General features: G+C 43.8%; 2 protein-coding genes across 2 annotated transcripts in view; one reads left to right on the top strand and one right to left on the bottom strand.

Moving 5' to 3' along the window:
- Positions 1-5,225, bottom strand: part of SYCP2L (synaptonemal complex protein 2 like) — a 32,486-nt gene extending 27,261 nt beyond the window's left edge. Inside the window, exons 1-6 of the mRNA XM_026064267.1 lie at positions 5,202-5,225; positions 4,403-4,540; positions 4,182-4,301; positions 2,856-2,960; positions 1,464-1,488; positions 72-157 (exon numbers count right to left, since the gene is read on the bottom strand). Of these exons, the coding sequence (XP_025920052.1) occupies positions 72-157; positions 1,464-1,488; positions 2,856-2,960; positions 4,182-4,301; positions 4,403-4,540; positions 5,202-5,225 (498 nt within the window). The remainder of the gene's footprint in view (positions 1-71; positions 158-1,463; positions 1,489-2,855; positions 2,961-4,181; positions 4,302-4,402; positions 4,541-5,201) is intronic.
- Positions 5,226-6,887: 1,662 nt separating this feature from the next.
- GCM2 (glial cells missing homolog 2) lies at positions 6,888-12,154 on the top strand. Its single transcript, XM_026064292.1, has 5 exons — positions 6,888-6,929; positions 8,553-8,805; positions 9,211-9,323; positions 10,926-11,051; positions 11,273-12,154. Exons 1-5 carry the CDS (start codon positions 6,888-6,890, stop codon positions 12,152-12,154), a joined length of 1,416 nt encoding a protein of 471 aa, XP_025920077.1.
- The last annotated feature ends 432 nt before the right edge of the window (positions 12,155-12,586 follow it).

The raw sequence follows: 12,586 nt of genomic DNA, 5'->3' as shown, positions 1-12,586 counted from the left end.
ATATTTTTATTTATTTACACACACTTGTGCGTGCACACATTTGTATTTTATTTCCCTACTATGAATCTTACCTCCTGCCGTAGGGTGCAGCAAACATTTGTTTCTGTCACAAGATGCCCTAGTTCAGGTAGAAATAAATTCACCAGCTCTTTCTTCCCTAGAGGAAGGGTGTAAAACAGTTACAGCTAGCAATGAACTGGTCCATGTATAAAAGAGAGCTGAAGCAATAACACTTTGCTGTTGAAGGAGTAAAAATATCCCAGTTGTGGATTCAGTTTTAAACAAAACTCTTACAACAGTCTAATCCTATACAGAAAGGGGAATTGGTGACTTCTCTGTAAAAATAGCTCAAGATAAGTTAGTCGCTGACCTGGGTACCTACTTACATAGATACAGAAAGGAGAAGCTACTCACTAACCACRATAGATAAACCAGTAACATACAGATTTTTTAAAAAAGTCAGCACTCCAGCAGATATGATGCATACTACCATGGTATTAGAGCATGGTTGTTCCTGCTCTGCTTTGGGCAGAACAAGCTACAGCAACAAACACGCCTAAGTTACCTGGCACACAACATAAYGCCTCCTTTTTGCATGACCTGTGAGCCTGGATCTCTGGGCAAACTACAGCTCCACACAGGTACTCGGCTCCTTCTGGGAGCTTCCGTTCACCTAAACTATGCGACAGAGAGCTGCAACCACGGACAAAATCCCGACTCCAAAATGAACACGGGAGGCCACATCCCTGCGCCTAGGCAGAGCGGCCGAGGGAGCCGCCAGTTCAGCAGCAAAGAGCATAGAGGAGCATCCTGAGCCCACTTCAAAGCCAATTTAGACGTTTTTTCACAGCTTCACCAAAGCACCAGTTGCAGCAAGTAGATGCAGTCACAGCCCTTCTCACTGCGCGCAGAGCCCCGGGACAAGCACCACACCGCACGGCAACTGCGTCTCGAATTGCAACAAGTACTTCAATATCCACAGGAGGATCTCTAAATCAGGTTAGCTTAAGTTGTAGCTGTGTTTGCTGGCAATAACTTGATGCGCTTGGCTCTACAATAGACTAGGAGTACTCAGTTACTACGTTATTTTGCAGAGGTGGTTGCCCTTTGCAAGAAAATAACATCTGAAGCCACTACAGAGAGATGTGCAAGAGCACACTGTCCATGTCTGAAGTCCTTTCAGGAGTACCGCTTACTCCAAGTGACATACTTGATGCTGGCAGTGTAAATAAGGTATCACAGCTAGACATCTTTAGTATATTTAAAACAGGCAAACAAACAAACAACAAACAAACAAAAAAAMCCCACCACATTGCAGGGAGGAAGAGGAGGTGGGGAGCAGGAAGGGGAGAGTTCACGAAGAATTAAGAAATTGCTCTGGTACAGAAATTCAGGCTATTCAGGGAGATATATATATATATATATGTGTGTGTGTATATACACACACACACACACACACTGACCTTTACTACTGCACCTGCAAATCACCTAAAGAAAAAGGTAAATGAAGTCTTCATTAACAAAACCACCCTGAACATAATAGCAGTCAAAGTGCTTAGGTGATTATGCCCCCACCACTGCACCTCCCCAAGGCTAAAATAATGAAACATTACCGTACCCAAGGCAAGGCTGGCAGTGCCACTCGATACAGGTATCTCCCATATAGTGACCCCCTCAGGCAGGTTGGCCTTATGCAGAAAACATAAAAGGAGCAAAGCACCCGTTTCCCCCGGGGATTTAGGTAGCACTGGAGCAGAGCGCCCTCAGATTCCTCGGAAACCCACATCACAGCATTGTTTTGTTATTTTTACTATACATCTGGGCCTGTGTAAAAATACATTTCCTTTTTACACACTACCATACCAGACAACATACCAACATCTGAAAAAGCATTAAAGCCCCCTGAGGAAGCTTTTTTTTTTTTTTTTTTTTTTTTAAACTGTCATTCTCCACGGTAAAAGCACATGGAAGAGATGGGGCTGGAAGACAAGGGAATCGAATTTGGACAAATAAGTAACTTTTAAAACATTTTATATAATTTCAATTTATTTAGTAGATGAACAAGAAAATTCAGTTTGCTCAAATGTTTGTATTGACATTCTCTAAAAATTAAACTTGAGTCATGAAATCCTAATGAGTCACAAGTATTCAAGCAGATCCCAGTGCGCAGATTGACACACGACACGGTTCCACTAAACAGAGATACTTAGTTGGATGTAGGCTCACCTCCACACCCCAGAAAGTTTATAGCACTACAGACAATAAGATTTCTTAACAGCTTGGGGCAAAGAAGCTAAAAGCTTTCTTCCTATTGCAAATTTACTATCACTGGACCTCCAGCACCTATTTCAAAATGAAATCTAAAGGAAAACTATAAGCTGTTGGGATCATTTTTTAAACATTAACTAGTGGTTTTGAACGATATAGGAACAAATACCCAGAGCCATCTCAGCAGAAGTGTTTGCACATAAGCTGCAACTCAGCCTTTGAAACACCAGCATATCTTATTTGGATTTTTAAATGAGGGCTTCAACACAAAAGATTTTGTTTACAAAGTGTATCAGAGCCTCTTGTGTGTTTTCTTGTAAAAGGAATCACTTTGCTTGGTGTTGGAAAATGAGAGAACGCTGCAGCTCTGAGCACCCCTGCAGCTACTTCTCCCAGGCATCTCACACCTCCACATAAGAGTAGCCCAGTCTGCACCAGCTGGGCTGCGCTCCAGGCTAAATCCTGGGGTTCACAAGGCCTGTGTAGCCTCTTTTTATTATTATTATTTAGAGTAGAAGATTATTTGTGAGTGGTGGCTTTCATGTACAATAAAGGCAACTCTTCTCCCCTCCAATACACATACATACCAATGCACAGTCAAAGAAGTCTTCAAGAAGTATCATCAAAAACCTGTTTTCATTCAGGTCTATGAGGATCACAAACGTTCTTGTTCTTTCAAACCAAGATACCATGTAAAAATTGAAAGAATCAGTTAAAACCTGGCAAGAAGTGTTAATAATCCTTAAACTAAATATATCTTCAGCAAACCTTATGCACACACATGAGATTTTTTGACCCCTGACCTCAGCAGTACCGTATCATGCTGAAGGCATTATGGGGCTTGAAGGCTGCCAGTGGCAGGTGAAATCCCCAACCCCTCACCCAGGCGGCAGCTTCTCTTCCTCCACCTCCCCAGCCCATCCTCCTCCTCGTTCTCCCAGCACCCACCCCTGGCACCCTGGGCTGTGCTGGTGTCATTGCTGCAGCCAGAGCCTTCTTGAGGAGGTCAATTAAAAGCATGAAAAAGTTTAAAGAGATTTCTCAAGTTTTTGCATAGTCTGTTTTATGAATGTGTTATTAAACACATAGTCATAAGCGTTACATTAAGTGGTGCAACACACCTATGGCTCCCAACAAATCTGTGCTGCCGGGAGCTTCTGTACCCCGCACACAGCTCAAGTGGGCGAGACCTTATTACTGCTCCCTGCAGGGGAGTTTTGAACAGTATCCCTGGAAAAGCATTTTTACAAAGTTGCATTAGCACATAGGACTGAGGACTCCTTGGCACAGCGCCACTGACAGAGAACCCCTGCTAACTGTTCCTTCCTAGGTTAGATCTGGGTATTATTTATCTTAGATACAAGTGCATTTCTCTACTACAACCAATATCAGCTGAAATCAGTATAGTGCCAGCGAGAAGGTAAAATACAGTTACAGGTTAAATATATTTGTTGTACTACTTATCTGAAAAGAGGCCCTCGTAAGAGTAGGTTAACTTATAAAATTGCAAAGCACATCAAACTTCCCTGAATTTTATTACTAAAATTGTATTTTTGCTGCAGCACTTAAAATGGATTTAGAAATTTTATGTTATTTCACAGATGGGACTCATTTAAACTCATCCGCTCCTTGCTTCCATTGGCAGCTTAAAAAAAATCCACAAACATTAAGTCCAATGATAAGAKTAATCATGATTTTGTACTGAAGACAATGCAAAGAAAATTAAAAAAAAAAAAACATTTTTTTCCACTAAACTTATGACATACATTAAAAAAAGAAAAAAGCGATTTTTTTCTGCACAGCCAAAAAGTCATACTCTAGTGCTTGCTCCCTTTGAGTCCCTCCTCCACCCCCACCCCCCCGATATAAGGAACCTTAAACCATTAGTAACTCAAATACTGTGTTATACTCATCTTTTGTACCAGTCCTTGCTCGATAAATAAGCTTTCCCCTTCCTGAAGGTCACTTTTAAAGTAGAGCTGAATGCATCTCAACAACACTGAAACATTCTGGAATTCATTCTTGTCCAGCTCCTGTAAAAACATATTTTGCCACACTTCATTAGTCCAGTTGTCCAATCTGTGTATTATCACAAGTGGGCGTTAGGATGCTTACAACGAGTTATGGCACTCACCTTTCTCAATGCTTTGTCAAGTTGGTTGAAGAGAGATTCGCTGTATTTTTGGGGAGGTTCAACTTCTTTCTCTTGAAGCAGTTCATTTATTTTCTGAAATCCCTTCCCCTTAAAAGCATCAGTTAGAAGTGATTCGAGCTGTGGGAGGGGAAGCAAACAAACGTTAGGGCAATCTCACTGGAGATTAAAATAGACGGGCGTCTGATTTGTTGCAGCACACATCAGAAAACGCTTGTAACGCTATTTAAAAAAAATGTGAGGGTTTGAAAGTTCTTTGTTTGTTCGTTTGTTTCATTTGTTTTTCTATTTTTATTTTTCCTATTATATCTGAAGGTGGAACACTGGTCTTAATCTCAAAGGGAGACTGCTAATTACAGGGACTTCAAACCCGAAATATTTTAAAGGATTCTGACTAAAGAAACAACTCGACAGGACCAAAGGAGTTGTTTTTAATTCTTACCCTGTCCCACAACTCCTACAAACATTTCTTCATATTTTCGAAGGAAAAGATGACGTTCTCTGTTTTACTTAAAATGTTACATTAAACTATTAAAAATTCTAGGTTATGCCGCTTCTGTTTGAGAATATATCTTTAAAAACATATGCTTTTAAGAAAACACGCCGTCATGGCCATAGCCCTTAGGAATAGCCTGAAGCAACTGACTTATAGTTATATTGAAAGTTAGGTGTATAAAGTATTTGATACCATGACAGAAATAGATTCATAGACGATCACACATCAAAAATAGCTATTTGTAAGATAAAGCTAAACCTAAAGATCTATTAAAGAAATATTTACATAGTCTTCCGCTCTGGTGGCCATGGTGTCATTTATCTCTCTCTTCCATTCTTCACTTTTTTCTTCCCTTAAAAGGAAAGGGGGGGGGGAAATATAAGCAAAAAGACTTTTTCTGCTCAAAAAGCGAAGACCGTTTACTCATCCAGCCTCTCGTAAAGGGCTGCTTTTGCTTCCTTATTTTCCAGCTAAGCTGTCAAGATCACCTCCGCGCTTTCAAACCGCCGGTTTCGGGGACCCGGCGGGCGAGGCCCTGAGGCCGCGCCGGTGCGCGGAGGGGGGAGGCGCCGCCGCGCCGCACTGCACTGCGCTGCGCCCCCCCCGGCCCGGCCCAGCAGCTGGGAAAACACCAAAATTCCCCCAGGAATTACCAGCATCGGGGGGTGCAAAAATACAAGTAACACCGCGCTAGCGACAGAAAGTCAAACCGGCAGCTTCCCATTAACAAACAAACAAACAAACAAAAATCCTTACTATACATCCGCTTGAAGAGACTATTTAAGTTACCGTTACCCTTTTTTGCAGGGCTAGCAAAACGGGCGACCCGGCCTCGGGCCCAGCAGGGGCTGCAGAGGGGAGGGTCCCGGGCTGCGGCTCCCGACCCCGCAGCAGAAAATGGGCAAAAAGGTCTCACCTGTGCAACGGGCATTTAATCAGCGCCCAGGTGATGCCGATTCCCACCTCGGCCGAGCAGATGGCTGCGAAAGGGGAGCTCAGCGCCTCGGTGGGGGTTGTTTCCTAACCCCCCGGGACGGCAGTCTGTCTCCTTTCCACAAACGCTTCCTTTTTCGCAGGTTGTTTTTTATTTTGCAAAGCGAAAGGCATAAAGAGAGCTGCTCTTTCACCACAGTGAAGGTCTGGGAAATTTTCAGAGGGGGTCTGAAGCGAGTGAGATGACCTTTGGGAAGGGGCGGCTCATTTAAAGATTGCAGGAGCTCGGGGGATTCAGCGGCTCCGTCTCCGTAACATTACAGAACTTTACTTTTTTCGTTCTGTTTCCAAGAGCCAAAAACGTTTTCTTTTTCGTCAGAAGGCACACCAACTATTTTCCAACAAAAACGTTACCTGTAGTTTTCCAATAAAAGGAAACACAGTGATCAATAAAACGATACTGACTCTTGTCTGTGCTTTTAACGTTGTGTCATACAGCACAGTGCGTAGGGAGAACACGCTTAAAAACATGAAGTATTTAATTCGTTTACACCTAAATCTTTAGAGAATGAGTGCGCTGAAAGAACAGCGCGGTATCCGCACGCTTCCTTTGACTCCCTTAAAGGTCTTTTCAACCTGTAGCCGGCTTCGAGCCCGGCTTTTGAAATCAAGCATCAGTGACCTGAATTTCTGCCGTGCCCTAAGCGGGACCTGCCGGGATAGAGAGACGGCGCTGCCGCCCGCTGCAGCGAGGAGCAGACCGCAGTTATTGCAGACCGCACTGGGGCAGGCAGAAATCGCGGGCCCCGCCGTGCCCGTGGGGCTGCTCCTCTTCCTCCCGAGGAAGGCGCCTTGTCCTGGCCGCGGAGGCGGCGCGGCCAGGGCGCTGTGATTTGAAGTCGTCTCTTGCCCCCTCGTTTGGGGAGCGGGGCCGTCGCGGGAGGACCTTTCCCTCCCGCCACCACGCGCGGCGCCGCGGACACGCGGAGGCGCCCCGCCGTATAAAAGCGCCAGGCGCAGCCCGCTGCCGCTCCCAGCATGAAGCTCACCTGGGACATCAACGACCCCAAGCTGCCGCAGGTACCGGGGCGGGGGGACYGTGGGGCCGGCCCGGGCCGCGGAGCTGTCTCAGAAACGCGGGTTTGGGACTTTTCCCAAATCGTCGCCTGGCTAAAGCTTGGGGCTGCACTGCTGGCGATGCCGCTTGCGCATCTCTACCCAAGACAGGACCACGGGGTCCCTGCTGCACCGGGTGCAGAGGTGGGGGACCGCATCTGCGAAACCCCTCTGTGCGCTCCCCTCTTCCCAGGGCCTGGCTGGGTTTCTTGCTTCCACTATGCAGGAAATTTTCATAAAATGTGGGCATTTTAATCTAAAGAGGTGAAAAAATCTTACCTCTGAACAAAGCAGCTCTTTCCAGCAGGTGGAAAGTACTTTGTTTTACAACTGCTTTAATCCTCCAGGATCTGGAGTCTCAGCCTCACTTTCTGCAAAGTTCAGCTCTTGCCTTTCAAAATCTCTTACCTTTTAAATATAATTACAGAAATCTTAAGGCTGTCCAATAGTTCTGACAGAATAACTTGTAATAAAAATATGGATTTGATATGCAACTTTGGCCAGCTGTGTACGAACACCTAAAATAATCTTCAATGCCACTGTTTGACCAGATTCTTTCTCCCTTGTTCCCCTTCCAAAGAAATGTCAAAAGCAGCATGGCTTGACTGTTTTCTGCTAATATATTTCAAGCTATCTAAATACTTCATTGGTTTGTTGATGTGTCTGATTAATACTTTGTACTGTCAATGAACATTCCATTGATTTCTTTTTAAGTGAGCCCTAAATGCATTTTTTTTATTTCACATCTTTTCTTCATCTTAGAGTTTATTATTTCATTATTCAGAGACCAAGCACTTACAGAATGGCTTAACTCTGTAAATGCTGACAGTTTTACCGAGTTCACTGCGATTGTTCATGTGTGTACACACACATGTTAAATACGTAAGTGTTGTAGGGAGTTTAAATCTCAGTCATTCTTTCTTTGTTCTGGTATTTATGTTTTGGTAAGGAACTCCAGAAAGCCAGAGATGACATCCCAAATTGAAAATCTCTTTCTCTTAACACCCCTGTTCATATAGAGGAGGTATACTCACAATGGTGTGTTGTATTGTGTTTTGTTTTGACAGAAGGCTTATTCAAGTCTTACTAGGTGCATTAAACTGTTATGTAGCTAAAACTTCTGGTTTTCAGCCTGCAGGTGCACATCAAGGAGTATTTAATAGCAAGTACAAGCAGGGCAGCACCAAGCAGCCAGTAAGTTTTGGTAACGAGGCCAGTCTGCTACAGCGGGGCAACCTTACCAAAAAAAGGCATCAGTGATGAGGGACGGGGTTGTTACTGACCGTGCTGCATAAGAGGAAAGCATCACAGCTTTCTTTTGAGCTGTGAAAGTTCAAAATGCCTCTCCTCTTTTGTAGGACATTTCTGAATAAGTTATTATTTTAAATAAATCTTTTTTCCCTGCTGTTTCTGACTTTGCTGCTCTGGAAGATCGTAGAGAAAGTCTCTTCTCACATTAAATATTTTGAAATAGGATAAAAAAAACAGGTTGCAATATCCTGATAACAGTCTTTTGTCCCCGGTCTCCTCCCTTGCCCTTTTTCCACCTTGCTACCCATCTCTCCCGCCCTCCCTCCCCTGCCGCAGGAGCCCAAGCACTTCGACAGCTTCCAAGAATGGCCTGACGGCTACGTGCGGCTTGTCTACTCCAGCGAGGAGAAGAACGCCGAGCGGCACCTCAGTGGCTGGGCCATGCGCAACACCAACAACCACAACTGCCAGATCCTCAAGAAGTCCTGCCTGGGGGTAGTGGTGTGCGCTGGCCGCTGCGTGCTGCCCGGTGGTGCCCGGCTCCAGCTTCGCCCCGCCATATGCGACAAGGCTCGGCAGAAGCAGCAAAGTGAGGGATGCCAATGGGGGCCACTTTTTCTAGCCGGTCCTGATGGCTAAACCGAGACCAACCTTATTTCCTTGCATGGATTCCTTGTTTGTTTCCTTTCCGAGTGTAGCAACACTGACGGAGGCATAGTCACAAAGAGCATGATGAATATATTTAGCTCCAAATTTCTGCAACATCTGTCTGTAAATGGCTCAGGGAAAATGGACCTACAAGCCTTTCAGTCATWCGCATTTATATCTCACATAAAGCTCTGGTCCATATCATTTCTATCTTCATAGTTTATGTTTGAATATCACGTTTTTATCTGAATTTCAATGAAGGATTGAACATGTTGCTCTTTGGCTCAGTGTTCCTCTCGCACAACACCTTCACTTTTAACCTGTGTTAATTTACCTATATTTACAGAGAAAACCTGTCCAAACTGTAACTCAGCCCTTGAGCTGATTCCTTGCCGAGGACACAGTGGCTATCCAGTCACCAACTTCTGGAGGCTTGATGGCAAAGCGATATTTTTCCAGGTAAAAAGCATCCCCCCCCCCCCACCTTGCTGTTTTGTATAACAGAGTGGTGGAGTTCTGATCCATGACTGGATTCCTCTGTATTACAATAATGGAAATAATAAATAAAACAATGGCAATTGCCTTCCTTTTTTAATGCCGTATGTGAAGGTTAACTGTTTTCTAAAGTCGTTACAGAAGTCTAAAACTCTCTTGAGTACAGTGTACAAATACAAACTAAAGTCTGTCTTGGACCTTGGCACGTTTCTGACAACTGAATTAAGGACCTAATATTTATTTTCTATTTTAAAAAAAGGGTGTGTAGGGGGAAAGCCAGACTTAAACTGGGCAAGTTCAAATGTGAAAGTTCTATTTCATCTGAAATTGGCCTTTGAATTTTAAGACAATTTAGAAGCTGGACAGAAAAGGAGAACTTAAAAAGCTCAATTCTGAAATTTTATGTTGATATTTCCATTTTTAGCAGCATTAGGACAAAATCTCACAAAAAGCTTCCATTTTATGAGATTACATGCTCTGCTGGATTTTTTTTTTTTTTCCTGACCCAGTCTCCAGTCTCTCTGTTGTCCAGTGAGTAAAAGGAAGCAAACTGGTCACATTTCTGAATACTCACTTGTTATCAAATATTTTCTTGTTATTATTCAGACATTGTTTTACAGAAATGCAAAATCTAAAAAGATTTTTTTGTCAAAATAGGTGATAAATCCTCATTTAAAAGTTAATTTCTATTGGGGAAATGAAAGTGTTTTTAAAAGTAATGCTAAGTTTCCTAGTTTGCATTAAGAACTATACTCAAGTCCACTCACAGCTGGGAAAAAGTAATGAGTAAGTACATGTTGCATACAGTATTTTATCATACCTCAGCATAGTTTTGCATATGTGTACCCATAGATCTTTCAGTAGTAGAGCATCTTTGGATGGCTTTCCAGGTATATGTTTCGGTCCTCTTCAAGAAGGTAGTTATTGCTTATTAGAGTAAAGAAAATTTGTCATCTGGTAGTGTGCAGTCTCTTTGAAGCCCATTTATGCTGTTTTAGTGGTGGCTATTACAAAGCAGAAGCAAGATCTTGGACTGCGGAGAACTGACCAAATTAAATTTGTAATCCTTTTCTCTTGGTTCTAATCAGCTACTCCTGAACATCACAGAAGCAAACAACAGGCTCACATCTCTGCAGTCACCACTGATTTCTCCCTCATTTTCTATTCCTATATACCTGCAAGTCATGATTTTTTTCCTTTTTTTTTTTCTTTTAAATTTAAATGCTCCCTGTGCTTTAGTTTCTCCTCCACTTGTGCTCAACTATGGTCCATGTTGTGGCCGCCACTCACTTCACTGAATACTAAATCCTTTGAGTAATCTTACCTTGATCCACCTCATGTCTAATGCTGCCTCTGAAACCGTAGGCACAGCACAGGACAACAGGGATCCTAATGTAGGCACAGTAGTCAGGTGTCTAAATTAAGACAGGGTGAATCTAGCTCCTGGTAATCTCAGGAGGCCTATAAAATAATAAACGGCGCAAACACTGAAGTTTAGTTATAAGCTTACGTATGTCTTTAGATAAGCAAGCAATTCTTTAATCTTAAGAGTTAATCTTAATTTAGGCTAAAGGAGTCCATGACCACCCCAGGCCAGAGAGTAAACTGGAGGCAGAGGCAAGAAGAAGTGCAATTAAGAAACAAGTGTCCTCTTCTCACCAATCCCAGAAAAAGAGACCTCTAAATTCAGAGGTAAGTCAAGATTTTCAGTTAATTAAAAAGACAGCATAAGCATGTACCAGGAATCACAGAGCAAAGCAAAGCTTTATGCCACACTTCATCTGTTCGTTCAGCTCATGCCCAAGTGGATAAGGGCAGGGGAGGACTGAAATAAGCAACAGGGCAACTGTCAGGACATGTGTGTGCAGTACCCATTCCCGAACCTCAGAGATCTATTTTCTTGTCCTTTTCAGGCAGGAAGATACCACAACAGCAGCAGTTATATCGGTAACATGCAGAATCTGTCCTGCCTGGAAGGCCCAGAAAGGGTCAGTATCATCACAGATGCCAGTTTTTCAGTTCCAGCTCAGTCTTATCCCTCACTGCAAAACCCTGATCTCTACAAAGCTTCTTATGACTCAGCCAGCTGCCAAGAGGACCAGCTATCGCCGTGCCAAAAGTGTCCTAACCCGAGGATCTACATGCCTCGGCCCTGCAGCTATGAGTTTGGAGCTCCTGCTTTCATAAGTTCCAGTTCTTATCCAGCATTTTACAAAGACATGACAAGTACTCCCGTTGACACCGACCCCGTGAACCTGAATGGACCTCAGTGTAATTCTGTGACCGCCCATGATAAGAGCTTCAATAATACTGGTAGACATTATGCACTGAAACCAGTTTGGGGGAAAGCTGGCAGTGGAGACAGGAGTGACTATGGACAGATCCAAACCAACACGAATCATCCTTACTACAGCGGGGAGTATCCCTGCAGATACGGTAACGGTGCCTCTCCCCTAGCTCCGCCGTTACAAACCGTCATCACCACCACTACCAAAGTGTCCTACCAGGCCTATAAGCCCTCAGTGGGGAAATACAGTGACAATCTCTGTGACGTGAAAAATCTTCAGAGCTATACCCACATGGCAGAAAACGTCTCAGGCACTATCTATTCAGGGATGAAGATTCAGGAAGACTTTGGGATGATAAAGTCAGCGTTGCTTTACCAGCATGACCCAGTTCCCACAAAGTCCGAGCCAGTGGAGAGCATGGAGAGCTATCGGTATGGACAACTGCTGGGGAACAGCTATGCGGAGCATGAAGGACAGGCCTTAAGGTTTGAGAGCAGTGAATATTGAGTAAACATTGCCTAAATGGCATCAGAACAACTAAATCAAACTAGAGAATACATGCTTATACTGACTGTGCACATGCTAAACCCAGAGGTTTGGGATTTGAGAAGTGAGGAAACAGCGCATTAGGACAACTGACCTCTGCAAGGTGCCTTTTATATATGACTAACTGGGCTTCTCTAAGGTGAGAAAAGGAAAACCTACACTGTAATTTCATTCTGCTTTTTGATTCCCTGTATCAAGTGTACAGATTGCCCAGTCTTTCTGTGCAAGAGGAAAAGTTTAGATATAGCAYCACTGACATCAGGAACTGCTCCTTGCAGCACCTTGCTTCGAGGGGACATGACTCCATTGCCCAGAGGCTGGCTTTCCCCCCAGGCCTCCGGGCTTCGGTCTGCATTTTTGACTCCCCACAAGTACACCTGGCAGTCTTCTCTT

The sequence above is a fragment of the Apteryx rowi genome, unplaced genomic scaffold, assembly GCF_003343035.1.
Source record: "Apteryx rowi isolate R43461 unplaced genomic scaffold, aptRow1 scaffold_212, whole genome shotgun sequence".
NCBI lineage: Eukaryota > Metazoa > Chordata > Aves > Apterygiformes > Apterygidae > Apteryx > Apteryx rowi.
Note: the sequence above shows the minus strand (reverse complement) of the source record. Positions and strands in the feature narration are given on the sequence as shown.